The following is a 25136-nucleotide window of genomic DNA, read 5'->3' on the forward strand; positions in this document are numbered from 1 at the left end:
AGAAGCAGTAAACTTAAATGGAAGCGAAAGAGAAGTAGGTTAGACGTTAGGAATCACTTGAATTAGGAGACACTCCAATGAGGGAAAAGGTCATTACAGGAATGAGCTCACCATACCCAGGTTTCTGAGACCAATTGAGATGAAACTTTGCCAGGAAAGGTACAGACAGAGCTGATGCTGTGAGGCTGCAGGACTAGGCCCCTTCAAATCCTCCATCCCACAACACTGTGGCACTGCCAGGACAGACTGTTTGAGAAGCACTTGCACCTCCACAAACCATTTCTGGCTTTGTCTTGGGGCAGCACAGCAATATTGGTGAGTTCCACTTCCAGGAACACCAGCTAAGGGAAAACCCAGCCCTCGCCTGCCAGCTGCAGAGCCCAGTGGCCACTGGGAGCCATACAGAAAGGTTTGAGAAATTAGAAAATACTGAAAGAAGTGAGTGATCTCCAAGCCAGAAATTACCTTACGCTGCTACAGAGAACTGCCCTCAGCACTGCAGTGCACGGGGGCCACCTGCACCCACGGATGTCTGAGGAGAAAGAGACCTCAGGGCTACTTCTACTGAAAGCAGACTGCAGGTGAAGCAGGCTGCAGTCGCTCTCCTGAGAGCCTCCAGCACTGAGTGCCCTCAAATCAGAGCACAGAGGACTGCCGGGACCTCGGGGTACAGCCCATGCCCGCCTTGCAACGGGCACCGCAGCACAGGGAGGGGGGGCAAGGGGCAGCTCCATGATGCACTTGACATTGGCTGGAAGAGGGGTACGAGGTGGTAGCAGCAGGTGGGGGATGCCTGTCAGGGAGGTGCCTCCACCCTACCCTTCGCTTCCAAAGCCAGCAGGCTCAATGAATCAGGTGGCACTGGGCAGACTGTGAAGTTACACTGCTGCTGCTCCCGGGCCTCTGGTGTTTCCAAGCAACTGGCAAATTGAAGTTGTATTTGCACTGACAGACTAAGGAAGAAATTATTCTTGTCCCAGCAGTGCAGTCTTCCGCTAGGGCTCTCCAAAGGCAGTGGAGTGACACAGGCCAAGAGATGCAGGAGAACATCCTAAAATATCCTTACAGTACGACAGGGCTAGCACCCACTGGCCCAGGAGGACGGGCTCAGCACATGAGTGTCTCTGCATTGCTGTCTTGTCCCTCTGCCACAGCACGTCCCAGTGTACAGACAGGTTGTCATCTCTCCTTCAACAGCACCAGCTCCGCGCAGCTCCTTATTCCAAGCTTCCCATCCAAATGCTTCCTAAATCCTGCTGGGCTCTTGCTCACCCCACAGCAGTGACCTCCAGCTCCCAGCAGCTCCCTAGCAGTTTCTCTTCACTCGGCTCCAGCAGCCAGTGTTGGTTTGAGGTAACACTTTAAGTCAAGCAGTGTATATTAGATGCCATCTCCCACCAGAGAATTAGAATTGCTCCACAGAAATGTCCTAGCCAGGACGGAGCAGTCCCTGCTCCAGTGGCACGGCATGGCTCTCCCTGCAGCCGTGCTTTTTTACTAAGGTAAAACTTTCCCGGGAATCAATCCACCCTCCTCCCATGAGCTCCTGGTGTGCTTTTCCCCAGCTTCTCCAGCCCGTCTTTTACTTAAGTAAGATTTTACTTAAGCAGATACATGCTGAGAGTTTCCCAGCCTCCAGCAGAGAGGTGTCCTGAAGCAGTGCTGATAGTCCTCCGGCAGGTTTGTGCTCCTTGAATTTTTCTTTTAGCTTTTTTACTCCCTGCAAACATTTAGTGACCGCAACAGCCTGCGTCGAGCAGTTCCCCATCACAGGCCGGGCAGCGTCCCCGCCTCTCCCTTTCTCAGGGGACGAAGGGGACCTGCCCGGAGCCGGCAGTGACGGGGTGCCTCATTGCTCTCTGCCCGCTCTCCTGAGCCGATGGGTGCGGCGGTGCCAGGGTGTCCGCAGGATGCCCAAGTGCGGCGCCGTAAAGCACAGGGTGAGGCCAATGCAGCCACAAGCGGGACGCACGCAGGACGGCGCGGTGCGGGATGCCCGGTACGGGGAGCAGTGCCGGCGGCGCGGTGCAGCACCGGAGCTCCTTGTGCTCGGCGGCGGCTCCTTTAAGCCCGGCGGGGGCGGCGGCTCCTTTAAGCCCGGCGGGGGCGGCGGGCGCGGGGCGGTGCGCGGCGGGGGCAGGCGCGGCGGGGGCAGGCGCGGCGGGGGCGCGCGGCTCCCTGCGGCGGCGGTGGGTCCCGGTCCGTGCCCGTGCCCGTGCCCGTGCCCGTGCCCGTGCCCGTGCCCGTGCCCGTGCCCGTGCCCATGTCCCGGCCCCCGGCGCCGCCCGGCTCCCCGCGCCGCTTCGGGGCGCTCAGCACCGCGCAGCTCCGCGCCCTGCTGCAGGACGAGCCCCGGCTGCAGCGCGCCGCCCGCCTCAGCAGGAAGGTACGGGCCGGGGGGGAGCCCGGGGGCGGCCGGCGGAGCGGAGCCGAGCAGCGCTCGCCCCCAGCGGGGCTTTGCCGGTGCGCGGGACGGAGCCGCCGGCAGCCCGGGCAAAGGGCGCTGCGGGGCCGGGCATCGCCCGCCAGTCCCCGGCAGCGCCGCTCGTTGGTTTTCCCGTGATACCCGACACCCCGCCCGCCGAGCCCAGGGGTCTGGGGGAGCAGCCGGACCCCCCGGCTGGGTGGGGGGTGGCCGCGGGGAAATCTCAGCTTGGGCGTCCCGGCCGGCGGCTGCTCGGGGGCTCCTGGTGCTGCTCGGGGTTTCAGCAGCCGTCGCCTGCCAAGCAGCCTCCGGCCACCAAAACCCGGAGCAGGGCCACAGCCGCTGCCCCCACTGCTCTTACCGCCCCGAGATCCGGGGGAGGCGGGGAGGCCCTGGCCCCTTGCAGTGCCCTCCAGGCCTGGCGTCGTTCGCTGCAGCTAGGCTGAGCCCCGAATGCCCCCCAGCTCCAGCGGTTCCTGGCGCTCCACTGCAGGAACAGGACCCGGTTATTTTGAAATCATTCTCAGCCTGATTTCAGCATCTTTCCCCTGGGCCTCTAAAAGCGCAGCTCGGCATCATGCTCTGCTTCCTGCTCTGCGGGGGCAGAAGATGCGTGTGCAGCGAGAGCTGGTGTGTGTCTCTCCTGACATCCTTGTTAGCTAATGAGTCCTTTACTTTGCAAAGGGGGCTGGGTAGCCAGCCGTGAGGTTTACCACGTTCCAGGGTGAGCTGCCATGTGCCATGGGTAGCCAGGTCCAGACATTGCATCCCTGCTGGGACGCACCCCATTTCCAGGCAGAGCAGAGGGATGGGGACAGTGCTGGAGGAGAGAGTTCACCCGTGGATGGAGATGGACCCCCTCCCAGCAGGCTGCCTGCTCTGACTGGTTCTGACTATTTACCCCAGTGCTGACACACCCCACCCCGCTTGGTTCCCATTCCCACAGTTTCAGAATCTGCAGCTGGAGCGGGACATGTGTTTGGCTTCAAACTGCACCCTGGCCAGGGTGAACCTGTCCTTGCGCCCGCGGTTGGAGGACGGGAAGGCTTCCCTAGCCATCAAGTACCAGGAGCTGCGGGAGATTCGAGAAGCATGTTGGGACAAGCAGCAGCGGCTGGGTGAGTGGGGCGCAGCCGATGGGATGAGGCAGAGCCCAGTATGGCCAGAGCAACTTGCATTAATATGAGAGTCCGGGTGGGCTCAACACCCTCGAATCTGCCCCAGGGAAATGGCCCAGCCATGATCAGGGGCAGCTGGGGGGTTATGTTGCCTGTCACATAGCCAGCCCTTGGCTGGGACTGATGCCGTTGTGGGATGCAGGCCTCAGTGTGCAGGTGGCTCCAGCAATGTGTTTGGGGGTTTCAGTTCAAGGGTGGGGGGAGATGATGGTTGGGAATGGGAAAGACTGCAGCCCCAGCAGTGGGGGCATCTTGGGGGAGGTTTTTTGGCAGCCCCATCCCCTCCTGACACAGATGCGTACCTGGAGAAGTGGAGTCCACAGAGCGCCCTGGGCCATCTCCAAGCCAAGCTTGATGCCTCCGAGGCAGAGTCGGAGGTGAGTCAGGCAAGACCCCTGTGCTGCCGAGCCTTCCTTACCTGGGCCCTGGACTCCTCTCCATGCCCTCCTGGTGTGCCAGGCTCTGGAGAAGAGGCTCGGGGGGGTACTCAGCCACCTGGGCTCCCTCCGTCATCCCACAGCTCTCTTGGCTTGATGCTGTCCTACTGCCTGTCCCACAGACACAGATAGAGCAGTTCCTGGACCAGGATCTGCCCCTTGAGTCCTTTCTGGAATCCTTCTGCCAGAGCCGCACACGCTCCCATGTCTGCCGGACACAGCTGGAGAAACTGCAGGAGCTGCTGCAGAAGGGCCAGGTGGGCAGGGTCCTTGTGGGCCCCACGGGGCACCCAGGCACCCAAGCTAGCCGAGCAGAAGCCCACCTTCCCCCATTGCGGAGTGTTGTAGCCCCCAAAGCTTTCAATCTCTCCTACGGCTTTGTGCCCGCCTTTCTCATCCCCTCAGAGGCCGTTGTGCCTTTTGCCATGCCGGCTGCAACTCCCAGACACCACCTCCCAGCCCTGGGACACCAGCCAGCATCTCCCTCCTCCAAAATGCCCAGCCCGGGCTCGCCCCTGCACCTCATTGGACACATCCCCCTGCTCAGCCCTCAGCCCTTCCACAGGCAGCAGTGGCCGCGACACCAGAAGCAGGAGCCTCCGCACCGGTAGCAGGGCAGGGACAAGGGATGTCCCCACTCCTGGCCCTGTGCCTCTGTGGGGGGCTGCGCAGGAATGCCCTGGCCCGGGAGCATGCGTGGGTGGGTGTGTGGTGCAGGCTCAGCTCCGAGGGGCAGTGGTGTCCACTGGGTCAGCACAGGGGTGCATGCTCAGAGGGGAGCAGAGGTGCTTGGCCGGGGGTGGGATGGGGTGGCCGCTGTGGCAGCGGGTCCTGCGCTTGGGGAGCTGCTGGGGAAAGAGGTCTCTGCATCCACAGCAAGAGGGACAGTGACAGGAGTTGGGGGTGGGTGCTTTGCCGGGATGTCCGTGGGTTCAGTTGGGTGTGAGATAGCAGAGAAGAGGACCCAGGAGCATTGGGTGCCACGCTGTTTTCAAAATAAAGGCTTTTTTCCATGCTCTGTGTTACCCCTTGGCTCTGGTTATGAACAGGATGGGACAGGCAGGGAGGAGGTGGTTTGGGGGAACACTTGCCAGGCTTGGAGGTGAGTCGAGGAGGGTCCTCCAGCCTGGGGAGCCCCCAGGCATTGCACCTACACTTGTCTCAGCCTGTCAACACCCTGGGGAAGATGGGAGCCCCCGTAAGGGGGCCAGAGAGCCCAGAGTGAGAGAGTTTCCCCACAGGCAGGTGCCAGGGACCATCTCCCAGCAGTTTGGCCCCACAACAGTGAAGACTTCTGGTAACCAGAAATGGCTCGTGCCAGCAGCCAAGCCCTCGCCCCCATGAAGGGTTGTACTCCACAGCCCTCCAGGCTCACTCAAGGCTCTGCAGCAGCAGGTCTCACTGGCCTCTGTGCAGCCTTGCAGTGTTTTTAGTACCCATTCCCCATCCACCCTCTCGCACTAGCCCTAACTTCAGCCAGCACTGGAAAAGGCAGCAGGAGGCCTGAGCTCACCCTGTTTCATCCTGTGCTCCTCTCTTGCTTTCCTTAAGTTCACACAATGGCTGGTGAGACAAGGCTGGGGGATATGGCCCTAGTTCCTCCAGCTGCAGACCCTGAGGTACTTGTTCCCTGCTCTGGGGTGTCTCTTGTGCTATTTCTAGCTTTTGATTTGGTTTCAGACTCCTGTCATGCTTTCAGACCCATCTGGTGGTGGCATTTTTTCTCCTTTCTCAGTTGCACTGTTAGGTAGACTGCTTAGAAATCATCCAAAGCAGCAAGGGGCCCCGGCTCGGACTACAAAGCACCCAAAAATATGGACCACCGGCTTGCAGTGTCTAATTACCCCCTCCACCACTGAGGGTACGCCACTGAGGGTACCCCACACTGAGGGTACCCCAAACTCCAACCCTCACTTGTGGGACTGGGACCACTCATCCAGTACAATGAGTTAAAACAGGTTTAGGACTAGGATAAATTTGGAATCAGCCACCATGGCTTTATCTGCAGGCAAGAAGATGGTAGTCACTGGAAACCCCAAAGGGTTTCACAGAGCACATTCTACTTTCCTGGGTCTGATCAGGCTCAGTCTGGGCTCAGCCTGCCAATGAAAGGTGCCAGAACATGCCTGATTGCCAGTCAGGCTCTGTGGCTTGCCATATTCCAGGAGGAAAGACTGTAGTAGGCTGGCAACGACGGCACAAGAGCTTGGTTAGGTTCCTCTACCAGCCCCATGGGGCTAGCCTAAGCAGGGAAATACGGGGAGCAAGCAGGAGCACTTCGGAAGCCAGTTGGTCCATGTGGGATCATCTGTGCTGTGTCTGGAGGGGGCTGGGATGCACAGGCAGCCCCGTCCTACCCAGTGTCCTGCGATCCCCCGTACAGTTCCCCCAGCTACCCCAAGGGCCGTACTGGATGCTGTGCGAGATGACCAGAGTTGTGGGTGCAGCGTGGAGACGTAGGCCCATGTGATGTGTGTGTGCCAAGCTACGAGGGCTCTGAGCACACACACACAAGGGGTGGTGGTGGGTAAGCACGAGGCTTCTCCCTGTGGATCTGGATGCCCGCCTGGGAGAGGAAGGCCACCTTAGCTCTTGGCTCAGGAGGAAACGATCTCAAGGTGATGGCATGATGGCAATGTCTTTCTGTCTATAGGAGCCCTACAGCACCCCCGGACACCTGCCTGACTCAGGTAGCAGGGGGCAGGCCGTGGCAGCCCCATGGTCCTGCTGGGCTGGCCACCACCCCGCTTCAGCCAAGATCCTTTAACCACTGGGAAGCTGCCAAGCAAGGCAAGCCCCTTCCCTAGGGAGATTCCTCCAGCCCTGGGGCTGGTCCTGTCCAGTTGGCGAACAGGACCCTGGTGGGTGGCCAGAACCTCTCCAGTTGCAGTGGCCCCAGTGGGGAGTGTATGTTCCGCAATAGTGCACCCTGCACCTCTGGGGAACGTTGCGGGGTGTGCCTTTTCACTCCCAGAGTGTGCCTCACCATACTGGCAGCTCCAGCCCCTTCCACAGGCAGGCCTGGGTTGAGGACGAAGTCCCACATGGGGCACCAGACAGGGACATTGGTAACAGGCAGGAGCTGGCAGCAGCACAAGATGATCCCTCTGTGTCCCTCCTTACCTGCATGCACAGTGTCTCTCCCTCCCTGCACCAAGTGCCGCCTGCCCCGAAGGGCCACATTGAGGGGGGCAATGTAACCCGGTTCACCTCAGAGGAAGTGTGTCCACCCCATGGGCACCTGCATTCATTTCTGCACCGGGCCAGGCAGCAGCCTGGGGCCAGCTCAGCCTCTCTGCCAGCTGGTGTGCAGCCAAACCCAGGAGGGGCAGGCAGGGAGCTGGCCCGACCAGCTCGATGGCCTCCCTGGCTCCCTCAGGTCTGGATTTTCAGAAGCCAGGCTGGGGTAAGCAGCAGCCCCCATCCCAGGAGTGACAGGACACCTGGGAGAGGAAGGGGTGTCCCCAGCACAGGCAGCCTCCAGGAGACCCTTTGAGCCACAGCCCCAGCTCAGCGGGGGATACAAAACCCCGCCAGCCAGCGAGGGATGGTGCCAGGGTGCCCTAGCTGGGCCCCTGCTGTGCACTGCGCAGGCAGCAGGGCTGTTAACCAAGGAAATATTAACAGTTAACTCTATTAACAGAGTTGTTGCTGCAGGGGTTGCTGTTGAAGGGAGTGAGAGCTGCCCCCCCCATCCACAGGTGCTGACAACCACATGACCCTTCCCTGGGGAGGCAGAGCCACCGTGGACTCAGCACCAGCAGGACTGGGGTGCAGAGCTGTGCCCACACATCCCAGGGCAGGTAAGGGCTGGTGTCCCTTCATCCTCATCCCTGCCGGGCCAGCCCCTCTTGCAGGAGAGGGGAATGATGGCTACTGCTCCAGTGCTGCTCAGGACCCTGCTCACCCAGCCTGCAGCTCCTTTCTCTGCCCCTCATGCCCCCAGCCCAGCTGGCTCCCCCAAAGACCAGGAGCCAGGGGTAGCCCCTTCCTTCCCACAGAGCTCCCCAGCTTCTCCAGATGGAGGGAAGAGGCCCTAATGAGGCACTGAGACCCCCCACACCCACAGGCTGCACCACCCAGCAGTCAAGGTGAGCAGCTCAGCATCCCAAGCCTGCGGTTATGGGGACATCAGCCCATGAGAAAGGGCTGGGGAACGGGGTCTGCACTGAGCTTGCAAGGCCTCAGGACTGGGGCTGTCGGGCTTCATCCGGGATTGCCTCAGCTTGCCTGCAGCTTTTGTTTAATTTACTTAGTTTGTAACAGCATCTAATTACCAAGTGGCCATTAACTACTCATAGTTTTGCTTTCCTTTTACTGTGGCATGGTGCGATGTCTGCTGTTAGTAATTCAAGGGTGGGAATGAGCAACAAGAAGTTACACAGAATAAACCATAGGGTGAAGGTGAGGGTAGAGCAGCACAGGGTGATAGCTGAGGCCCCACCAGCAACTAACCCTTGCAGGGTAAGAGAGGAAAGAACCAGCATCCAGCATGCATACATCACTTACTATAAAGGTAGACATAATGTGGAGCTGCAGAGCAATGAAGAGATGGGTAGGATGTGCTAGAGAATGTGTAAAAGTGGCCCCAGGGGACTTCAGAGCAAGGAGGAGGAGACCCCCACTGTGAACATCACACTTCTCCCAGCAAAGGCCTCAGGATGCTGACAACTCACGGTGATCTTCTCGCCAGCCGAAGCTGCCCTCGGCTTCTCAGGGCTGATCCTCACCACCATTAAGGGCACAGGCCAGGAGCGGGCTGTGTAACAGCTGTGACTGCAGTACATTAGAGATGTGTTTTGCAGTAACTGGATACATCCTCAGAAGGAGGCAAAGCCCGCAGTAGACCTGGGATTGAAAGTTGTTCCCTTCACCCAGAGATGATGCTGTGGCCCCTACCGATGGCTGCCTTGCCCCCAGCTGCAGGAAGATGGGCTCTGTCTCTCACAGAAACAACCCTCTGTTGCTTAGTACCCCCAAGGATCCGTCCTTGCTGTCCCTGAGATGAGAAGACAGCCAAAGCCACAGGCAGTGGCCTCTGCTACAGGGCTCCGATCCAGCTGCCAAAGGTGCTGGGGCAGTGCACAAGGCTATGCCTTCTTGCACCAAGCATGAGGGAAAGCAAACTCCTCACAGCTCTCACTGATCTGACCAGCACTTCTCCCTCTCTGAAGACAGTTTTGTAACCCCCTCCGATTGCTCAGCATCCCACTGAGTCACCTCTCAATAAGGGTACCGCTCAGCCACTGCCACAGGAGAGGTAGAACATGGGGTTTAAATACAGAGTAGGTTCCTGTGCAGCAAGCCTCACACATCCTATCAGCCCCACTTATGCCCCATTTCCTCTCCTTTTCCACTATGACCTTCTGATCCTGGTGGACTTGTACAGCTCACAAGCTGTACACAAGCCCCGGCCATCACACCACTGCTGTCAGGGTTAGGCCCTGCTGTATTTCCCTGAGCAGTTGTGCTAGAGGCACCCCACGAGGACTGTGCTCACCTGGCTAAAGGAAAGCCCCAAGAAATGCAGTTTCTCCTGGCACCTCTCCATCAGCGAAACCACTGGGGAAAGTCAAGAATGTGATGACAGCACTGACACAAGAAGACAAAGCCTGGCGTGCTGGGAGCTGGCAGTCAATCTGTGCATTTGGACTAGCTCCAGCCACTGTGTGCCCGAGCTCCTGAAATCCTTCCTGGAACAGAGGAGCATTCAGGCCTGAAGAGCAGGAGCAAAGGTGATGCTGGCGAGAAGTATACGTTGTACCATGCCAAAGAGCAACACACTGCATGCTATCCTTCCCCTGCTCTGACCAAACTCAGCAGCAAAACTAAATGCTGCCTACAGCGTGTGAGTGCAGAGAGCGCAGTAAGCTTGGAGGGGACGTCCCAAGCGCACAGCAACCCCTGTGTGTCAGGCAGCACAGAACGGGTCTCCAGCAGGCAGAAGTGAAGTCCCCGGTGGCCCAGGGAAGCTATCCTACCCACACCCCACTGACTGCAGGCAGCATGCCCAACCTTCCCAGCATGGCCTCGGGGAAGCAGGATGTCCCTCCCCGCCCTCTTCCTCAATCTACTGTGAAACACCAGCCTGTCCCCTACCCTCGATTTTCCAACAAATACAAGGAATATTTACCACCCAAGCCCACCAAAAGAAACGTGTCATTTTGTCACCAGTTTATGGCTGGATATCTTTAATGTTCAAGATACATCACGGAGACCTCAGGAAGAAGAGGAAGAACCAGTAATATGAACTGCCCAAACCAGTCATTGAAAGGCACATGAATTAGCTCAGTTTTGGTGTCTGGTGCCCAATTTCAGACACAAGCACCAGCCACAGAGCAAGACAGTCAGCCCAGCCAGCTTACCAGAGCAGCTCTTCCCTATCCCAGTATTAAGGGGTAGAGTGATGCAGACAGCACACCAGCTAGCCTGTTCCTCCTGCTCCACACCGCACCGCACCAGACCCTCTCTCTACTAGCAAGCTGTCTCAGGGCTGGGTACGGAGCCTGCCTGCGGGAACAGCCCACAGCCCCAGACCTCAGCACTACATAGATTTAAGGAAGATCAATCCAGAGGACACCTTGTGTTTGGCAGGGCTGCCTTAAAAACCTGCAAACCACAATACCAGGAACTGGCGAGGTGCTCCCTAGTACCCACTGCTTCCTGTGGATATCCCTAGCTTTTCCATCCTGGAAGAGAATGCTTCCTGTCAAGCTCTGCCAGAGAAGCCGCCTCTGGTCTTTCAAGTGACTTGATTTATAGCATGAAAATGCATCAGCACGTGACACAGAGCCACAACTCCAGAGACTTTCGCTCTGTAACTAATGCCCTTCAACGCCCGACTCCTGCTCTTCACGTGCTGACACTTCAGCACTATAATCCCAGAGGGGTGGACTGATAGCCAGAGAGGATCCTGGAAAGCTCCCTCTGCCTCTGAGCTGAGTTTGCTCCAAAGACACAGCAGTCTCTGGAGTCTGCAGCTGGAAGCAGTACAATGCTTTGCAGAAAAGGCAGAAAGCTCTCCTGTACCGCATACACCCCGTACCAGCAGGCATTACACTCCCTGCCATGCTACTGCCTTGGGGTCAGTTCAGTATCACAGAACTCCGGAACTGGAAAACACGGAGCATTTGCTTTTAACATTTTTGCATTGGGAGAAAACATAACCGAGGGTCACTGCAGTGCGAGGCAAGGGCTTGGCTCCTGCGCAGACTGCTGCCAGCCAGGCCCAGCAAATCCAGTGCAAAGTAATGCAGATTAAGTTTTTGGAACACTCAGATTTCAACACCATGAAGCTTCACTAACTCCATGTAGTACCAGCATAGCGCAGGTGAAATCTTCACCCAAGGAAAGACAGAAGTTCTGAGACACGCAATTTTTAGTTCTTAAAACACTTCAGTACTTTTCGGTACTTAAATAGGCAAATACTCTTATGTGCAAATGATGCTTAGATACATGTAAAACACAAGTAATGCCACTCAGTGCTCAAAAGTGTACCACTCCCAGCCACAAAGGCCTCTGCGGGATGGTCTTGCGCGAAGTTCCTGGCAAGCCCCAGACAGGACAGACTGCTCTGAACACAGAAGTGTTTTGGGCAGAACCTCCAGGCGATGTCGCACGCTGACCAGGACACAAGCCGCCATGGGCCCAGGTTTCATTCTTCCAGGCTGCTGACTTTCGTACTTGCCACACAGTGAGGCAAACCCTGAACAGGGACAGACAGTGGCAACGATGCAGTTTGGAGACCAACACTCCTAAAATTCCACAAAGATGTAGTAACCACAGGTGTGACGGCACAGAGGTGGCAGGTCTCAGATTAACAGAAAACCACAGAGAGCCATAACTCAGCACCTGTGAGAGCACCCCCCACAAACACACACAGCACACAAACACCACTGACAGCCGTTTAATCTCTGCTGTGGCTTAGAATTGGCATATGGTTCCCACCAAGGTCAAAGAGCAGTGCCAATGGAGGGGACGTGTCACAGTCCACAAAGCAGAGTCCATGAACTGCATTTACCTGTCAGGCACTGTGTCTGCAGGTCACATCCGCAGAGGGGGCACATCGCAACCTGTTTAACCCCTACACCATGGTCACACTGGTGGCAGGGGCACATCACAGCCTGCGGAGCAGAGCCCACATGTGGAATCCAGTGGTCACACGCTGTCTGCACGTCACGCTTGCAGAGGTCACGTCACAGCCACATACTGTGCCTGCCAGTTGCATTCCGTGTCTGAAGGTCATGCCGGCAGAGTGGTCAGGTCACAGCCCATGGAGCAGAGCCCACACATGGAGCCTGCTGGTTGTGCACCATCTCTGAAGGTCACACTGGCAGAAGGGACATGTCTCAGCCTGAGGAGCAGAGCCCGTGTGTGGGCCTACTGGTCACGTACTGTGTCTGAAAGTCACACCGGCAGAGGGGAAATGTCACAGCCTGAGAAGCGGACCCTGCACACGGTGCCTGCCAACTGTGTGGGTGCAGGGGACACCCCCCAGCTAGCTGCTGTGCCTGCTGGTGACACTCCGTCCCGCCACAGCACTGGAGCTGGGTGGGTGACCAGTGGCCGCCCAGGCCCACTGTCACTTGAGGCCGTAGAGAAGAGCGAAACCCAGGAAGAAGATGAGCCCGACTGAGAGGTTGGAGAGGAGATGAAAACGTCCCTGGGCCTTGGCCTCCTCCCGGCGGAGGCGCAGCTGCTCCCGCCGCGCCCGCAACAACTGCTCCCGCTCCAGCTGCTCCCCGTAGTGCGCCCGGTAGAAGGCGTCGAAGTCGAAGGGCGGCGGGACGGGCCCACGGCGGGCGGCGGCGGGGGCCCGGGGCGGCGGCGGGGCTGGGGCAGGCGGGCGGCCCGAGGGCTTGGGTGCGGCGCGCACGTCCTCGGGGCTGAGGAGGCCGCGATCGTACTTGCGGCGCAGGGCGGCGCTGCCCAGCACCCGGTAGGCCTCGCTGACGGCGGCGAAGCGGGCGGCGGCGGCGGCGCTGCCGGCGTTGCGATCAGGGTGGTAGCGGAACGACTGCTCGTAGTACGCCGTCTTGATCTGCGCCGCCGTCGCCGTGGCCGGGACCCCCAGCACCTCGTAAAGGTCGCGGCGGGGCCGCGGGACTCCGCCGCCACCCGTCTGCCCGCCGCGGGACGGCGGCAGGGCACGACCGAGACGCGTGGCCCGCGGGTCGGCGGGCAGGAGGCGCCGCAGGCTGCCAAGCGCTGCCGGCTCCATCGGGCCGCGCCGCCTCAGCGCCCGCCCGCCGCCATCTTGGACGCGACGGGGCCCTCAGCGCGGCGCGGGGCAGTGACGTCAGGCGGAGGCATGGCGGGCAGCGGGCGCCGGCCCGAGCACCGCGGGCCGCCCGAGCTGGTGAGCAGCCGGCCGGCGGGAGCGGGGGGAAGGCCGGGCCGGGGGTCCTGGGCCTTACCGCCTCCCGCTTTCTCTCGTTGCAGTTCTACAATGAGTTCGAGGCGCGGAAATACACGCAGAAGTATGGCTGAGCGATCGGTCTGGGGATGCCGAGCCGCGCGAGCGGGGAGGGCTTCTGCTGTGAGAAGCCGGGGGAGGGCGGCGTATGGGGAGGAGGTGGTGGAGGGTTGGGGGGGGGGGGGCTGTGTGGGGGGGGGGGCTGTGGGATATGTGTGTGTGGGGGGGTGTGGGGATAGGGAGGGGTAGGGGGGCTGTGGGGGGGGAGGGTGTGTGTGTGGAGGGGGGGGGGGGGGGGGGGTGGAGTTCTGCCGTGAGGCCTGAGGGGGACGACACGGCCGTGTGGCAGCAGGCCGCTGGGGTGGGGGGTTGGTGAAATCTTCCCGTGAGACAGTGGCGGGGGTGTTGCGCCGCGGGGTTGCCCATTCCCTGGCTGTGCCCTGCAGCTCCCGGGTGGTGGAGATCCAGTCGCAGATGTCGGAGCGGGCTGTGGAGCTGCTGGGACTGCCCGAGGACCGGCCGTGCCTCCTCCTGGACGTGGGGTGAGTGGGGGCTCTGCCCTCCGTGGTGGCACATAGGGCATCTGGGGCTTCAGCGGGCTGCGGTGCTGGGGCCAGACGGGCACACAGGGGCGAGGGGCATCCATGCCCCATGTCTGTCTCTCTGTTGCGGGCATAAAAAGAGGGACAGGCTTTCTGTAGCGTTGCAGCTGGCTGGGGTTACCCTCAGACCCATGATTTCAGTGCTTTCCCCACTTCCTCCGTTCAGCTGTGGCTCTGGGCTGAGTGGGGATTATATCTCCGATGAGGGTCACTACTGGATTGGCATGGACATCAGCCCTGCCATGCTGGGTGAGCAGGCCCTCCTCCCCTGCCACCCTCACCTCACCTCAGAGGTGGTCTCCAGAGGTGTGAGCTGGTTGGCTGAGCTGTGCTCTGTTCTGTGCAGATGTGGCCGTAGAGAGGGAGGTGGAAGGAGACCTTCTCCTTGCAGATGTGGGTCATGGCATTCCCTTCAGGCCTGGCATGTTTGATGGCTGTATCAGGTGAGTTTGTGTATATAAGCGAGCTCTCTTGATACTTGACATAACTGCATTGTCTGTACAGTACACACGGTCCACGTATGGTGCATAACAGATGAGCGTGACTGTCCTTAACAGTCACTCTCTTTGCTCCATGCAACTTGACTCCACCTCTCTGGGACAAGCTGCTGAGATTCTGGATGGTAGAAGCAGCTTCTGACAGCTGTTTCCCAAGCGATGCTTGTCTTCTTTTGTGCTGGTGAGCTGGGAAGTTTGTTGAAGTAAATAAAATAAAATTGGTGATATCATCAGGAGGGTTAAGACCTGCTCCAAGGAGGAAAACAGAAAGTATATCTGTACCATTGCTCAGCTGCAAGGTCAGTCCATGCATCAAAGGTCTGATGGTTAGTTTTGGGATGAAAGGGTAGGTGAAGGGGACAGAAACCCTTTTCTGCTTAGAGGATACCTCAGAAAGGTGCTGGGAAAGAGCAGGGTGTGTCTGTTGCTAATCCAAGTGCTCTGTTTGGGATTGCTCATTGGCAAAACCTGCATGGCCATGCCAGGGTCACAGCTAAGTGCTTGAATTATTTGAACACCTGGCCTAAAGGGCATGCTTGGGTGATTCTTTAGTGCTTGAAAAACTACTGCACCTTGTTGGGTTTTGACCTAATGAGTCTCCAGAGGGGTTCGTGTAACTCGCAAAGCAGAAGGTAAAGATACACAGAGAAAATGAAATTGTTTCCCTGAAGCCTAGCACATGCTTATTGCTGGAAGTAAGTTCAAAGGGAGGTGACAGGCTCTGTGAAACAGTTGATGGCTCAGTGTCTCGGGGGTCTTGTTTTCTTTCTCAGTATTTCTGCAGTGCAGTGGCTTTGTAATGCTGATAAGAAATCACACAGCCCTCCAAAACGCCTTTATCGATTCTTCTCAACTCTTTATACTGCCTTGGTAAGTGTCATGCTCTCCCAGTCCGGCCTCTGCCTACTTTTACATCCTTGCGGGCACATTATAGCAAGATATTTTAGGGCAAGTATTTTAAGTAAATGCTGCTCTGAAATGGAGAACTGGTAGGAGCACCCATTTCCTATCTCCTTGCCGGCCTGCATAGTGTCTCATGCTTCTCTGATCCCTGCAGTTACCCCCATGCCTTGCTGTGCTGTGGAGGAGCTGGCTCTGCAGTCAGAGCAGCTCTCCCAGGAGAGTTCTCCAGGAGGCTTTGGGGAGGTGGGCACTAGTGTCTGGGCTAGGAATTGGGTTGCCTGCACTGAGGCAGGTTTGTGACCAACTTTATTTCCTGTAGGCCCGAGGATCCCGAGCCGTCCTGCAGCTGTATCCTGAGAACTCAGAACAGGTACAGGACATAAGTCAGTGGGGAAGAGAACTCATGTGCTGTTTGGTGCTCTGAATGCATTGTGTTTCTCCGCATCGGGTCTGTGTCTCTGTCCTTCCCGTCATCTTCAAGCTCTTCAAGAGCCCAAAAAAAGCCTACAAGGAGAATGCCCTCTGCAATTTCTGTTGCCACACAGATTGTCATTGTCATGGGCTGAGTCTTTAAATCAGAGAGATTGGCAGGACACAATCTGAACTTGCTGTCCTGGATTTTCCCCTGCATGAGTGGGTTTGAAGACTGGCCTGTAGTCATCAGCACTGCACTGTAACTCCCCAGGGCTGGAAAATTCAGCCCAGTATCCCTCTCCTAGAGCATCTGCTGTGCCAATTAACCCAGGCAAGACCAGGAGCAGGGAGAACCAAGTAAAGGCAGCAGACTGGTGTCCGGATGGTACTGCAGAACTGGGAGCTTGGGGCAGACTTTTACAGGAGCAGGAATGACCCATCTTTGGCATGCACAGTTAGCTGTGGTCAAGCCCAAAAGTCTCTTGGGCATTGCTGGTGGATGACTGCTAAAAATAACTTGCATGTGCTTCTTTTTTCAGCTGGAGCTCATCACGGCCCAAGCTATGAGAGCTGGCTTTACCGGGGGAATGGTGGTAGATTACCCCAACAGCGCCAAAGCCAAGAAGTGAGTCCTGTGCCTCTGTGTGTGTGTTTGGGGTGAGGCCTGGGTTTAGCAGTGATTTTTTTTTTTTTTTTTTTTTTTTCCCCTGAGCTATTCTGTCTCCTGTGATACGGTCCTGGACAGAGATTTCAGCTTAGATCTGACTCTGTTATAAACAATCTCAGTCTTGCTTGGGGACTGGGAATCACATGCTGAATCCAAGCTTCATGCTCCTTATTTTTGTTCTTTCAGGTTCTTCCTTTGTCTCTTTGTTGGGGCATCTGGCACGTTACCGAAGGTGAGGAGCTCTGCAAGGCAGCAGAGTTTCCTTCCTGGCTGCTGGGTGATGTGGAAGACCTGTGGGCGAGAGTGGGAGCCAAGCAGCTCTGCGCGTGCAGATGTGACTTTGCTGTCAGTCTCACCAACCCCTGCTCTCCCCAGGATCTGGTTTCTTTGCCATAACCTGGAAAACCACTTTTTCCCTGCTCCAGTCCTTCCCCTTGCAGAGCCCTGTGTTCCCCTTAATTTAGATGGCATGACTGTTAGCTCTGTCTGCTCCAGAGCAGAGCTAAACTTCCCAATTTTGCTTTTCAGGGCCTTGGTACTGAGTGTGCTGATGGAGAAGAGATACACCAGGCCAAGTTTACCAATGAGAGGTATTGTGTAGGGGGTGAAGCTGCAAGTTCTCCTCAAGCAAGTAGTGTGGGGGGTATAAGGGCTGGGTTTTGCTGACTGAGGACCACAGCGCTGCCATGTGAGAAGTGACTGAAGGGAATGGACTGGGAGGACCTTCGGCAGCACCCATGGGCACTTGATTTATCTTATCAAAGGGCCCCAGACACAAGGAATGGAATGGGTTAGTTTGGTTTGGAGGGCTTTCCTGTCGTCATGGGGCTCTTGTTGATGCTTACCCTAGAGCTGCAGCTGAGCGTTCAGTTTGAGGTGCGCTTTCTGTCTGGCACTTGGCTCTCCAGCTCCGCGCTGTAGTGTAGGCCAGTGGTGATGGGAGGGGGAATGTTTACAGTGCTGGTGATACCAAGCATGGCTTTTTTTAGGCAGGGAGACAGGCTGCTGTGCCTGAAGCCTGCAGTTCCCTTTCTTCTGCTGTCAGATTCTTTGCTTAGCTCTGCTTTAGCTGTGACCTGCTGGCCAGGTCTCCTCCCATGGTAGTGGTGCAGGGAGGAGCCCCTCTTGCAGCCGTTGGGAGAGACAGAGAACAAAAAACAGAGGGAAGTCGTCGTGGCTGTCAGGAGATTGTGGCTGCCATGTTTTCCTGCCTCTTACACTGCTCTTCTCTGCTTACTTAGTCCAGGGGTTACCTGGTCTTAGAGGGCAATAGCAGAACTGGCAACTTGTTGGGAACCCAGAGGCTTTGTCTGCTTTGTTTGGAGTAGCGCAGACAAAGGGAAGGTGGTTTTGCTTTAAGCCCCTATTCCCCCGAGATCCCAGAGCCCAGCGTGCTGCTGGTGTGGCAGATACGGCACAGGGGAGTGCAGGCCTGCAGCCCACGGAGGGTGGGTGTCTCTTGGCTCAGAGCTGGGGCTGGAAGCAGCCTCCCCCAGTGTGTTTGCAGTTGGCCTGTTTGGCCACCTGCCTCAGTGCTGGCTGAGCCTCTTTCACCAGGGGTGATGGGAGGGGTACTCAGTAGTTCTACGAGGCAGAAGGCATGCCCAGTTCTGGGTGGCAGTCTTCCAGGGCGGAAAACTACCACTGCGCCTCAGTTCCTCTGCAGATGCTCTCGGCTTTCTCTGTAGGACACGGTTCAGAAACGCCAAGGGCAAGTCTGTGAAGAAAAGCCGGGACTGGATCCTTGAGAAGAAGGAGCGTAGACGACGACAGGGCAAGTAAGTTCAGCTAGGTCCTGCCTCAGCTGAGCCTGACTGTGCTGGTCAGGCCTGCTGTCACCCGTTCAAACTCCTGCCACAAACACGCTTCCCTTCCCCTCCCAGAATGACCCTGTGGATTATGCTTAGTTGCTCTCTGCTTTTCTCCACAGGGAAGTGCGAGCAGACACAAAATACACGGGTCGAAAGCGCCGCCCTCGCTTCTGAATTGCTCTGGACACTGCTGGCATGGAAGATGGCGTGTTGGTCCCTCCAGCGAGCCTCCTGTGGATGGCACAGATGGGCACACCAGGCTTGGGACTTGCTGGGACAGGTCATTGTGGCTCTGGAAGGTGTAAACTGGCTTAGGTGCTGCCCAACAGCCAACTGCAAAGCTTTCAGCCTGGTTTTCCTGGAGGAGGCAGAGTGGCAGAGAGTGCTCTGGCCACTTGGTGCCTGCAATGCCATTGCTTATCTTCCTGAGAGTGCAGTGAGCCATCTGGAGCTCCAGGTGAGCCAGAACATTATATCCCGCCTCCTCACTAAACAGTTAACGAGTCGGAAGTGTTGCTGGTCTGTGTCTGCTCTCAGTGCAGGGGAGTAGAGGTGGGAATACAGCGCCTCATTCCATGCCAGCTTCCGTTCTGCCCGCAGACAGGGAGTCGGGCAGGATAAAGGTGTGTGTCCCATGAGGGCAAATCTTCCTCCTGGCAGAAGTGGCGATTCCCGTGGAATCCTGTGGGCCCTTCGCATGAGGCCCACCCTGTATGCTTTAGTGCTCCCAGGGTGCTGGGGTTTTTCCGCACCCCAGACCTTGCTCCCCATCACCTCCTCCCTTCCCCTGTAACAGAGAGGTGCCGGCCAGAGCTTTACAGTTACAAATGTTTATTCTACATAAAAATTCCACAAAATGGGAAGCTGTTTTGCACCCAAAGCTTTGGGAGAAGGGAGCCTAGCAGGGAGGGAAAGGGTGAAGGAGAAAAGAGGCAACATACAGTGTCATCCAGCCCAGTGAGACAGAGCAAGCCAGGGTCAAGATCCACATAGAAAACAAGGACACTTAGCTCACAGTACAGCAACAGTACAACTCCACGGGGGGCTCGGAAAGCCTTCAAGTACATTTATTACAAAATAAACAATCCCCAGTTCGAGTGCAAGCTGTGCGTGCCCCACACTGCTTGTGGAATACTGCATCGACACGCTCCTGGCGCTGGGAGGGCAGGTGGCACTTGGAACAGAGGTGGTATAACCCAAAGGACAAGCGGCTGGGGGCTGGAAAGAAAAAGTGAACCATCTTCCCAAAGCACAACCACACTGTTGGTGATTTGGTCTGTACATGCAACGACAGGTAGGTAAAAAGGAACTGAACAGGGCTTCCCGTAGCGCATGGGTAATTATTGCACCAAAACACCCTCCCCTCACAGCGAGGACAGCGTGAGCCTGCCTGTGGGGCAGCAATGTCAGCCTGCTCCTCTGCCTCCCTGGGGTCAAAGCCTGGCAGCACCACTGCCTGCAGGGTCCCAGTGAAGTACTAGTGGCAGAATCACCTGCTGTGGCCCCGTACAGATCCTATTGCTGGGGGGCTGCTGACAGTGGTGGTACCAACAAGGAAGGACTGAGTGCCAGAATCCCCCCCAGTGCTGTTTTTGGCCTCGTGCTTTGACAGTGGTGGGCCACAGCCCTGGTGTCATGTGAGCTTGTGCCACAAAAGCTGCTGCTCAGAAGGAAAAAAAAGTCACCTTGTGCAAGCAGTGGGCATTGCTGCAGGGTGAGAGCCTGAGGAGCTTTTTTGCCTGCCTGCCCAGGAGCAGCCTTGCCAGCAGCATTATTGCTTCCTGGAGGAGGGGGCACAGTGCTCTTGCTGGCTGAGCAGAGCAGAGCACAGACACTGGTGGCGGGGAGCTGCGCGGGGGCAGGTGCAGCAGGTGCTCCATCTCCCTTTCCTGTAGCCGGACATCCCCCACAGAGCAAGGATCCTGCCTGTGCCTGCCTCCTGCCCTGGACGGGGGGGCTCCAGAGCTGGCCTGCCCCTGTTCGCAGGGGTCTCGGTGCCCCAAGCCCTTTTGCGCATGCAGGCTGCAGTGCTGTAGCTCACGTCAAGTTGTTGAAGGACTGTGAAAGAAGGGGGCTCCGGTCTTGGATGTTCCCATGGCTGCCACCACTGGGGGCTCAGGCTGGGCAGGGCAGGGGACTGGGCTGGACACACTTACCGACGGCGTCTGAATGCAACCAGGGCCTGTATTGTGGGACCTCAAGTAAGAGTGGCGGGGAAAGAGCTGTGTCGGGGCTGCTGCTGGGCAGGGCCACACCTGGGGAAGGCAGTGCCGTGTCTTGGCTACAGTCGGCTGCCTTTCACCCTGCACCCATGGGTGCACCACGCATGGGGCTAGGGCCTGTGCTACAGCGCTCAGCCAGGGTGGAGGAGCAGCGCTGCCCTCCCCCTGGTGGGAGCAGGGAGGTGACATGCTGCCATCAAGTGGCTTTTTTCTGCTGCCAGCATCTAGGCTCAGGTCCAGCCCCTGTCCCAGTGTGTGGCTGTGAGCTTGGCCCCAGGCGCCTGCCCTGCTCTGGGCTCCTTGTGGTGCTTTGGTGTATGGGTGGGCCAGCTGGAGCCCTGAACTCTAGAGGGATGTGAGGGCAGAGCCCTGCCCCCAGCCCAAGGGAGACGGACAGTGGCAGCACAGGGCCCCTCCAAGCTGCCAGCAAGCTCAAGCCACCTCACAGTGGCTGTGTCCGTGTAGTGGTACAGCGGAGGGTGCAGGGGCACCCATGTGCTCCCACAGCACCCCACCGCGTGCACGTGCCTCACTGGACAGCCTAGGGGATGAGCAGGCAGAAGAAGGGCACTGTGCCAGGAGGAGATGGCAGGGGCAGGCGGATGCCAAGAGGTGGCAAAGAGATGGAAGGGGCAGTCAGGCGCTGCCCTGCTCAGGAGCTGGGAGGACAGAGGAGGAGGAAGGCTGCTGCTCCTAGCCTGCGGCAGGGGGGTGGATGCAACAAGGGCTGCTCCTGGGACCATGACAGGAAAAAGCCCAACTGCCTCCAATCCCCAGCCACGGGTACCTATGTGGAGAAGTGAGGCTGGAAGCAGCCCTGCTCCCAGGCAAGCGCTGCCGGCGGCTGCGGGCATCAGAGCCAGTCCCAAACCCCCACGGCCAGAGCCCAGGCCTGGGGGCAGCAGGAGCCAGGGCCACCTTGTGCCAGGGCTGAGAAGAGAACAACGAGGCTTCAGTGCAGGTCTGGCGGCCAGTGAAGCACGCTGGCCTTAAAACTGTGCCCTCCTGCCCTGCTGGGCCAGCACCAAGGTGCAGCACAGGTCTCCACATGGCCTGTCCTGGTCCCCAAGCAACTGTAATGGCCCCCAGCAGCAGCTCCTCATCCCACCCTGCTCCATCAGGCACCCACCGCCAGCAGTGGCACATCCAGCCCCTGGCACCCACACCGGGGTGAGGGCTTGCCTAGGGAGGGACAGCCCTGCCATCAGGAGATGGCACGGCCATGGGATGGGCAGAGACGGGGGGAGGCAGGGCCTGGCAGAGTGCACCCCTGGGGAAGGGCCCCGTGAGAGAAGCAGCCCAAGGAAAGGTATTTGCAAGCACAGATGTGGCTGACAGATGTGAGAGCTCTTGCTGGAGGTGACGGGGAAGCTGGGGGAGGCTGACTGGGCACTGTGCTCCCAAGGACCCCTCACACCCTTCATCAGTCCCTCATCCTCGGCTGTCACTAACAGACTGCCTAGCACAGGAGGAGCAGCAGCGCCCAAGGGCACCTCTGTCCCCACCTGGTCCCAGCCAGCCACCCCAGCTGAAGCAGTGATGAGAGCTCGGGTTCCCCCCCAGGGTCCCCCTTGTGCCCATCACTGTCCCCTGCGCCCTGCCTGTGCCCTGGGGCCAGCACTCCCTCCACACAGACGCACCGCACACACAGCGTCACAAACAACCATGCATTAGAAACTGAAATGCTGCTGGGAGGCTCCGGAGCTGCGTGGTTCGCTCCGGCACAGCTGCAGCCCCACGGCATGCGCGGCTCCGTCCATCGCACACAAACAGTCTCGTGGGGTGAGTCTAGCCGAAAATGCCGCCGAAGGTGGAGGCAATGACGATACCCAGGATCACGCAGCAGATTATGATCATGATCTTCTTCTGCTCAGGTGTCCCAGCACCAGCAGGGAGAGAAGGGAGAGGGGACCGTGAGTGTTGGGGCAGGCCGGCCCTGAGAACTGGGGGCTGTGATCTGTCCAGTCCCTGTTTGCCCATGGTGGGCTCTGAGCAGCACCGTGGGAACCAGAGGGGCTCCGGCAGCCCTGCCGCAGGGATGGGCATCCCAGCTCCCCTTTCAGCCCTGGGCTGGCAGAGCTGAGCTGGTGGCCCCCAGGTCCCCAAGCCACCAAGTTGACGCAGGACCAGGTGTGCGGGACTGGGACAGGCAGCTGGCACTGTGCTCGGGGTCAGAGCTGGACCGTGCCTTTTCTCGTCTTTTTTTTTATTTTTGGCAAGGGACATGGTTCTCACATGGGATCCACCCTGTCCCTTCCCCCTCACCCCCCAAGTAGCACCCCTGCCCCATAGCTCGTCAGTGGGGCTCACGCAGCCTATGCCAGTGAGCTCTGTCTCAGCTGGTGTCACCAGTGGGACCCACGCTGCACCCAATGGTGTGGGGTAAAGCAGTGCCCAGGCACCCGTGAGGCTGCGCCATGCTGCCTGCTCCTCTGCGCAGGCAGTGGGGCAGGCAGGGGTGCCAGACAGGGGCCTGCCAGGCAGGGAGGTAGGTGTCAGCAGTGTAGGCAGGGAAAGATGGACCCCAGCCAGTGCCGTGACTCACCCGTCTGGCTTTGCTCTGGTACTTCACCGCTTTTTTGGTGTCAGACACAGCCCGCTCCACATAGTCCACCGAGTGCTCCACGTTGTACTCAATGCGGTCGATCATCTCGCCCTGCAGAGTGGGGACAGAGCCCACGCGCCCACGTGCGCGCAGACGTGAACTCCTTCTTGCTCTGCTGCTCCCCAGCACCATGTGGCTCTCACCCTGCCCGGCAGCCCTGCACAGGAGAGAGAGGGACCATCAGTTGCCTGCAGGCTGTGGGTGGCCCGAGGTGCCCTAGGGTGGGGGCTCTGGGCCACGGGCTCTGTCCCGGAGGGCTGGGACCTCTGTGCGCATCCCAGCAGGAAGGCAAGCAAGGGTGAGGTCATGGGGCTTCCCCAGCCCGGTCCTGGCCTGGTGGCCACCCTGTCTGGTATCTCAGGTGACACCAAAGCTACAACAGGATCTACACTGACACCATGCTGCATGCTGCTGAGACCGGAGGCATGGCAGGGTAGCAAGGACCACACCAGCAGTGCCATGTGGGATGCTCACAAAACCACACGCATTCAGGGACAACCACCCTGATCTGCACAAGCGCCCGCCGGGAGCAGAGGGCCCTGGAGAGAAGCTGGCGAGGCCGGACCACAGGGCCCTGCAGGTACTCCTGCCCTGCTCTGCCCCCAGGGCTGCAGGCGTGGGATGGGGATGTGGACTTCTGCAGACGTGGGGACATGGGCTGGGGTGAGCTCCCCCAGCCTGCCCACCACCTTTGGCTGCACAGGGAAGCAGACAGGTCCTGCAGCAGCTGGAGACAGACTATGTCATTCATGCAACCAAAAAGGTGGGTGTCTTGAAGCCCAGTGCCCTCCTGCATGGCATGGAGGGAATCGGGGCTGCAGAGCCCGGGGGCCGTGGGCAGCAGCTAGTGCTGGAGAGCATGCCTTTCAAGTCCAGGGGTTCTCTGGTGTTACCCCCGCCCAAGCCAAGCACTGACCCCCCACCAGGCGCCATGCTGCTCCCTGCCTTGCCTAAAGCTGCTGCTTCTCCTTCCCACTTGTGCTATCCCTGGGGCAGAGCGGGCAGCTCTGCTCCTGGCACCAGCAGCTCAGAGTCTCCCACCCCACAGAGCAACACTCCAGCCCTTAAAGCAGGGCAGAGAACGGCAAATCGCCCACATCTGTCCCCCAAAGCAGGCAGGACAGGGCACCAATGCCACAGCCACCCTTGCCTGCCTGCCTGCCACAGGCAGGCCCTAGCGCCATGCGAGAGCCACAGACATGCAGGGTGCAGCCATGCAGAGCGGAGCATGCAGCACCGGCAGGGGCTCGGTGGGGCTTTACCTGCCACTGATGTCTCCTCGGGCCGTGGCAGCATGGTGGGCAAGAAGGGGGGTGAGCAGAGACGTGGGAGCGCATGCCCGGCTGAAGGGCCAGGTACCGCGGGCTGGCGGCACAGCCAGGGGTGGCCTGACAGGACCACCGAGGCTGACAGCACCCCAAACTCACCCATCAGGGCCTGATGCTCTGGGGGAGGCGGAGACATCTCCGCCTGGGTGGCAGCCACCCGCCGCCCTCCAGAGCCCATCACCAAACCTCCCCCCCGGGCACGCAGCAGTCCCTGTCTCTGGGGCGCAGGGCAGGTGGCTTTGGCCCCGGGAAGCCCAGCTCAGCCCCGGTGGGAGCTGTGTCAGTCCCAGATGCGGTGTTTCCCCAGGCAGGGGACCCCCTCTAGCCCCATGGCACTCCAACCTCCCGCCCCAGGTGAGCTGGCCGCTGGACCACCGTGTCTCCCTACCTGGCTCTCCACCAGCATGGCCATGTCCATGAACATGTCGTGCAGCTCTCGGATGCTGTTCTCCAGCTTGATGATCTCGCTGTGCCGTGTCTCAATCTCATTCAGTGCCTGCTTGGTGATGTTTGAATCCATAATGATCTGCAAGAAGACAGGGCCACTGAGCACCACGCTCAGCCCTTCAGATGCTGGGATTAGGGGCACCAAGAGAGGGAACAGCAGGAGCCCGTCCAGCCACCCCGTCTGC

At 58.8% G+C, this 25136-nt stretch overlaps 3 protein-coding genes across 6 annotated transcripts in view; 2 read left to right on the forward strand and 1 right to left on the reverse strand.

The window, feature by feature from the left end:
* The first annotated feature begins 1783 nt into the window (after nt 1-1783).
* Nucleotides 1784-5099, forward strand: VPS37D (VPS37D subunit of ESCRT-I). Of its 3 annotated transcripts, none has more exons than XM_063341336.1 (4): nt 1784-1999; nt 3372-3543; nt 3898-3980; nt 4163-5099. In XM_063341336.1, the coding sequence occupies exons 1-4, from the start codon at nt 1880-1882 to the stop codon at nt 4649-4651; spliced, it is 864 nt and encodes a 287-aa protein (XP_063197406.1). In that variant the 5' UTR covers nt 1784-1879; the 3' UTR covers nt 4652-5099. The 3 variants fall into 3 exon arrangements, with proteins under 3 accessions (XP_063197406.1, XP_063197408.1, XP_063197405.1); XM_063341338.1 differs by having other exon boundaries at nt 1812-1940; nt 4163-5098; XM_063341335.1 differs by lacking the exon at nt 1784-1999 and adding an exon at nt 2149-2386 and having other exon boundaries at nt 4163-5098.
* Nucleotides 5100-12073: 6974 nt separating this feature from the next.
* Nucleotides 12074-18859, forward strand: BUD23 (BUD23 rRNA methyltransferase and ribosome maturation factor). Its single transcript, XM_063341930.1, has 12 exons — nt 12074-13398; nt 13482-13519; nt 13902-13997; nt 14224-14306; nt 14404-14500; nt 15328-15424; nt 15777-15827; nt 16411-16496; nt 16725-16770; nt 17067-17128; nt 18227-18316; nt 18469-18859. Exons 1-12 carry the CDS (start codon nt 12691-12693, stop codon nt 18521-18523), a joined length of 1509 nt encoding a protein of 502 aa, XP_063198000.1. The 5' UTR covers nt 12074-12690; the 3' UTR covers nt 18524-18859.
* Nucleotides 18860-19552: 693 nt separating this feature from the next.
* Nucleotides 19553-25136, reverse strand: part of STX1A (syntaxin 1A) — a 96591-nt gene continuing 91007 nt past the window's right edge. Inside the window, exons 8-10 of one of the 2 annotated variants that reach the window (XM_063341934.1) lie at nt 24893-25030; nt 23117-23227; nt 19553-22437 (exon numbers count right to left, since the gene is read on the reverse strand). In XM_063341934.1, coding sequence (XP_063198004.1) covers nt 22360-22437; nt 23117-23227; nt 24893-25030 — 327 coding nt within the window. In that variant the 3' untranslated portion in view covers nt 19553-22359. Of the gene's footprint in view, nt 22438-23116; nt 23334-24438; nt 25031-25136 lie in introns of those variants that run through there. The other variant, XR_010072047.1, reaches the window with a different exon arrangement.

The sequence above is a fragment of the Chroicocephalus ridibundus genome, chromosome 7 (assembly GCF_963924245.1).
Source record: "Chroicocephalus ridibundus chromosome 7, bChrRid1.1, whole genome shotgun sequence".
In the NCBI taxonomy this organism is placed as follows: domain Eukaryota; kingdom Metazoa; phylum Chordata; class Aves; order Charadriiformes; family Laridae; genus Chroicocephalus; species Chroicocephalus ridibundus.

Excerpts from the sequence above, each read along its gene's own strand:
- VPS37D (XM_063341335.1), top strand. The coding sequence starts at position 2,264 with ATGTCCCGGCCCCCGGCGCCGCCCGGCTCCCCGCGCCGCTTCGGGGCG. Across the intron at positions 2,387-3,371 it reads CCGCCCGCCTCAGCAGGAAG|TTTCAGAATCTGCAGCTGGA; the intron begins GTACGGGCCGGG and ends CCATTCCCACAG. Across the intron at positions 3,544-3,897 it reads GGACAAGCAGCAGCGGCTGG|ATGCGTACCTGGAGAAGTGG; the intron begins GTGAGTGGGGCG and ends CTCCTGACACAG.
- BUD23 (XM_063341930.1), top strand. The coding sequence starts at position 12,691 with ATGAAAACGTCCCTGGGCCTTGGCCTCCTCCCGGCGGAGGCGCAGCTG. Across the intron at positions 13,998-14,223 it reads TGCCTCCTCCTGGACGTGGG|CTGTGGCTCTGGGCTGAGTG; the intron begins GTGAGTGGGGGC and ends TCCTCCGTTCAG. Across the intron at positions 16,497-16,724 it reads AACAGCGCCAAAGCCAAGAA|GTTCTTCCTTTGTCTCTTTG; the intron begins GTGAGTCCTGTG and ends TTGTTCTTTCAG.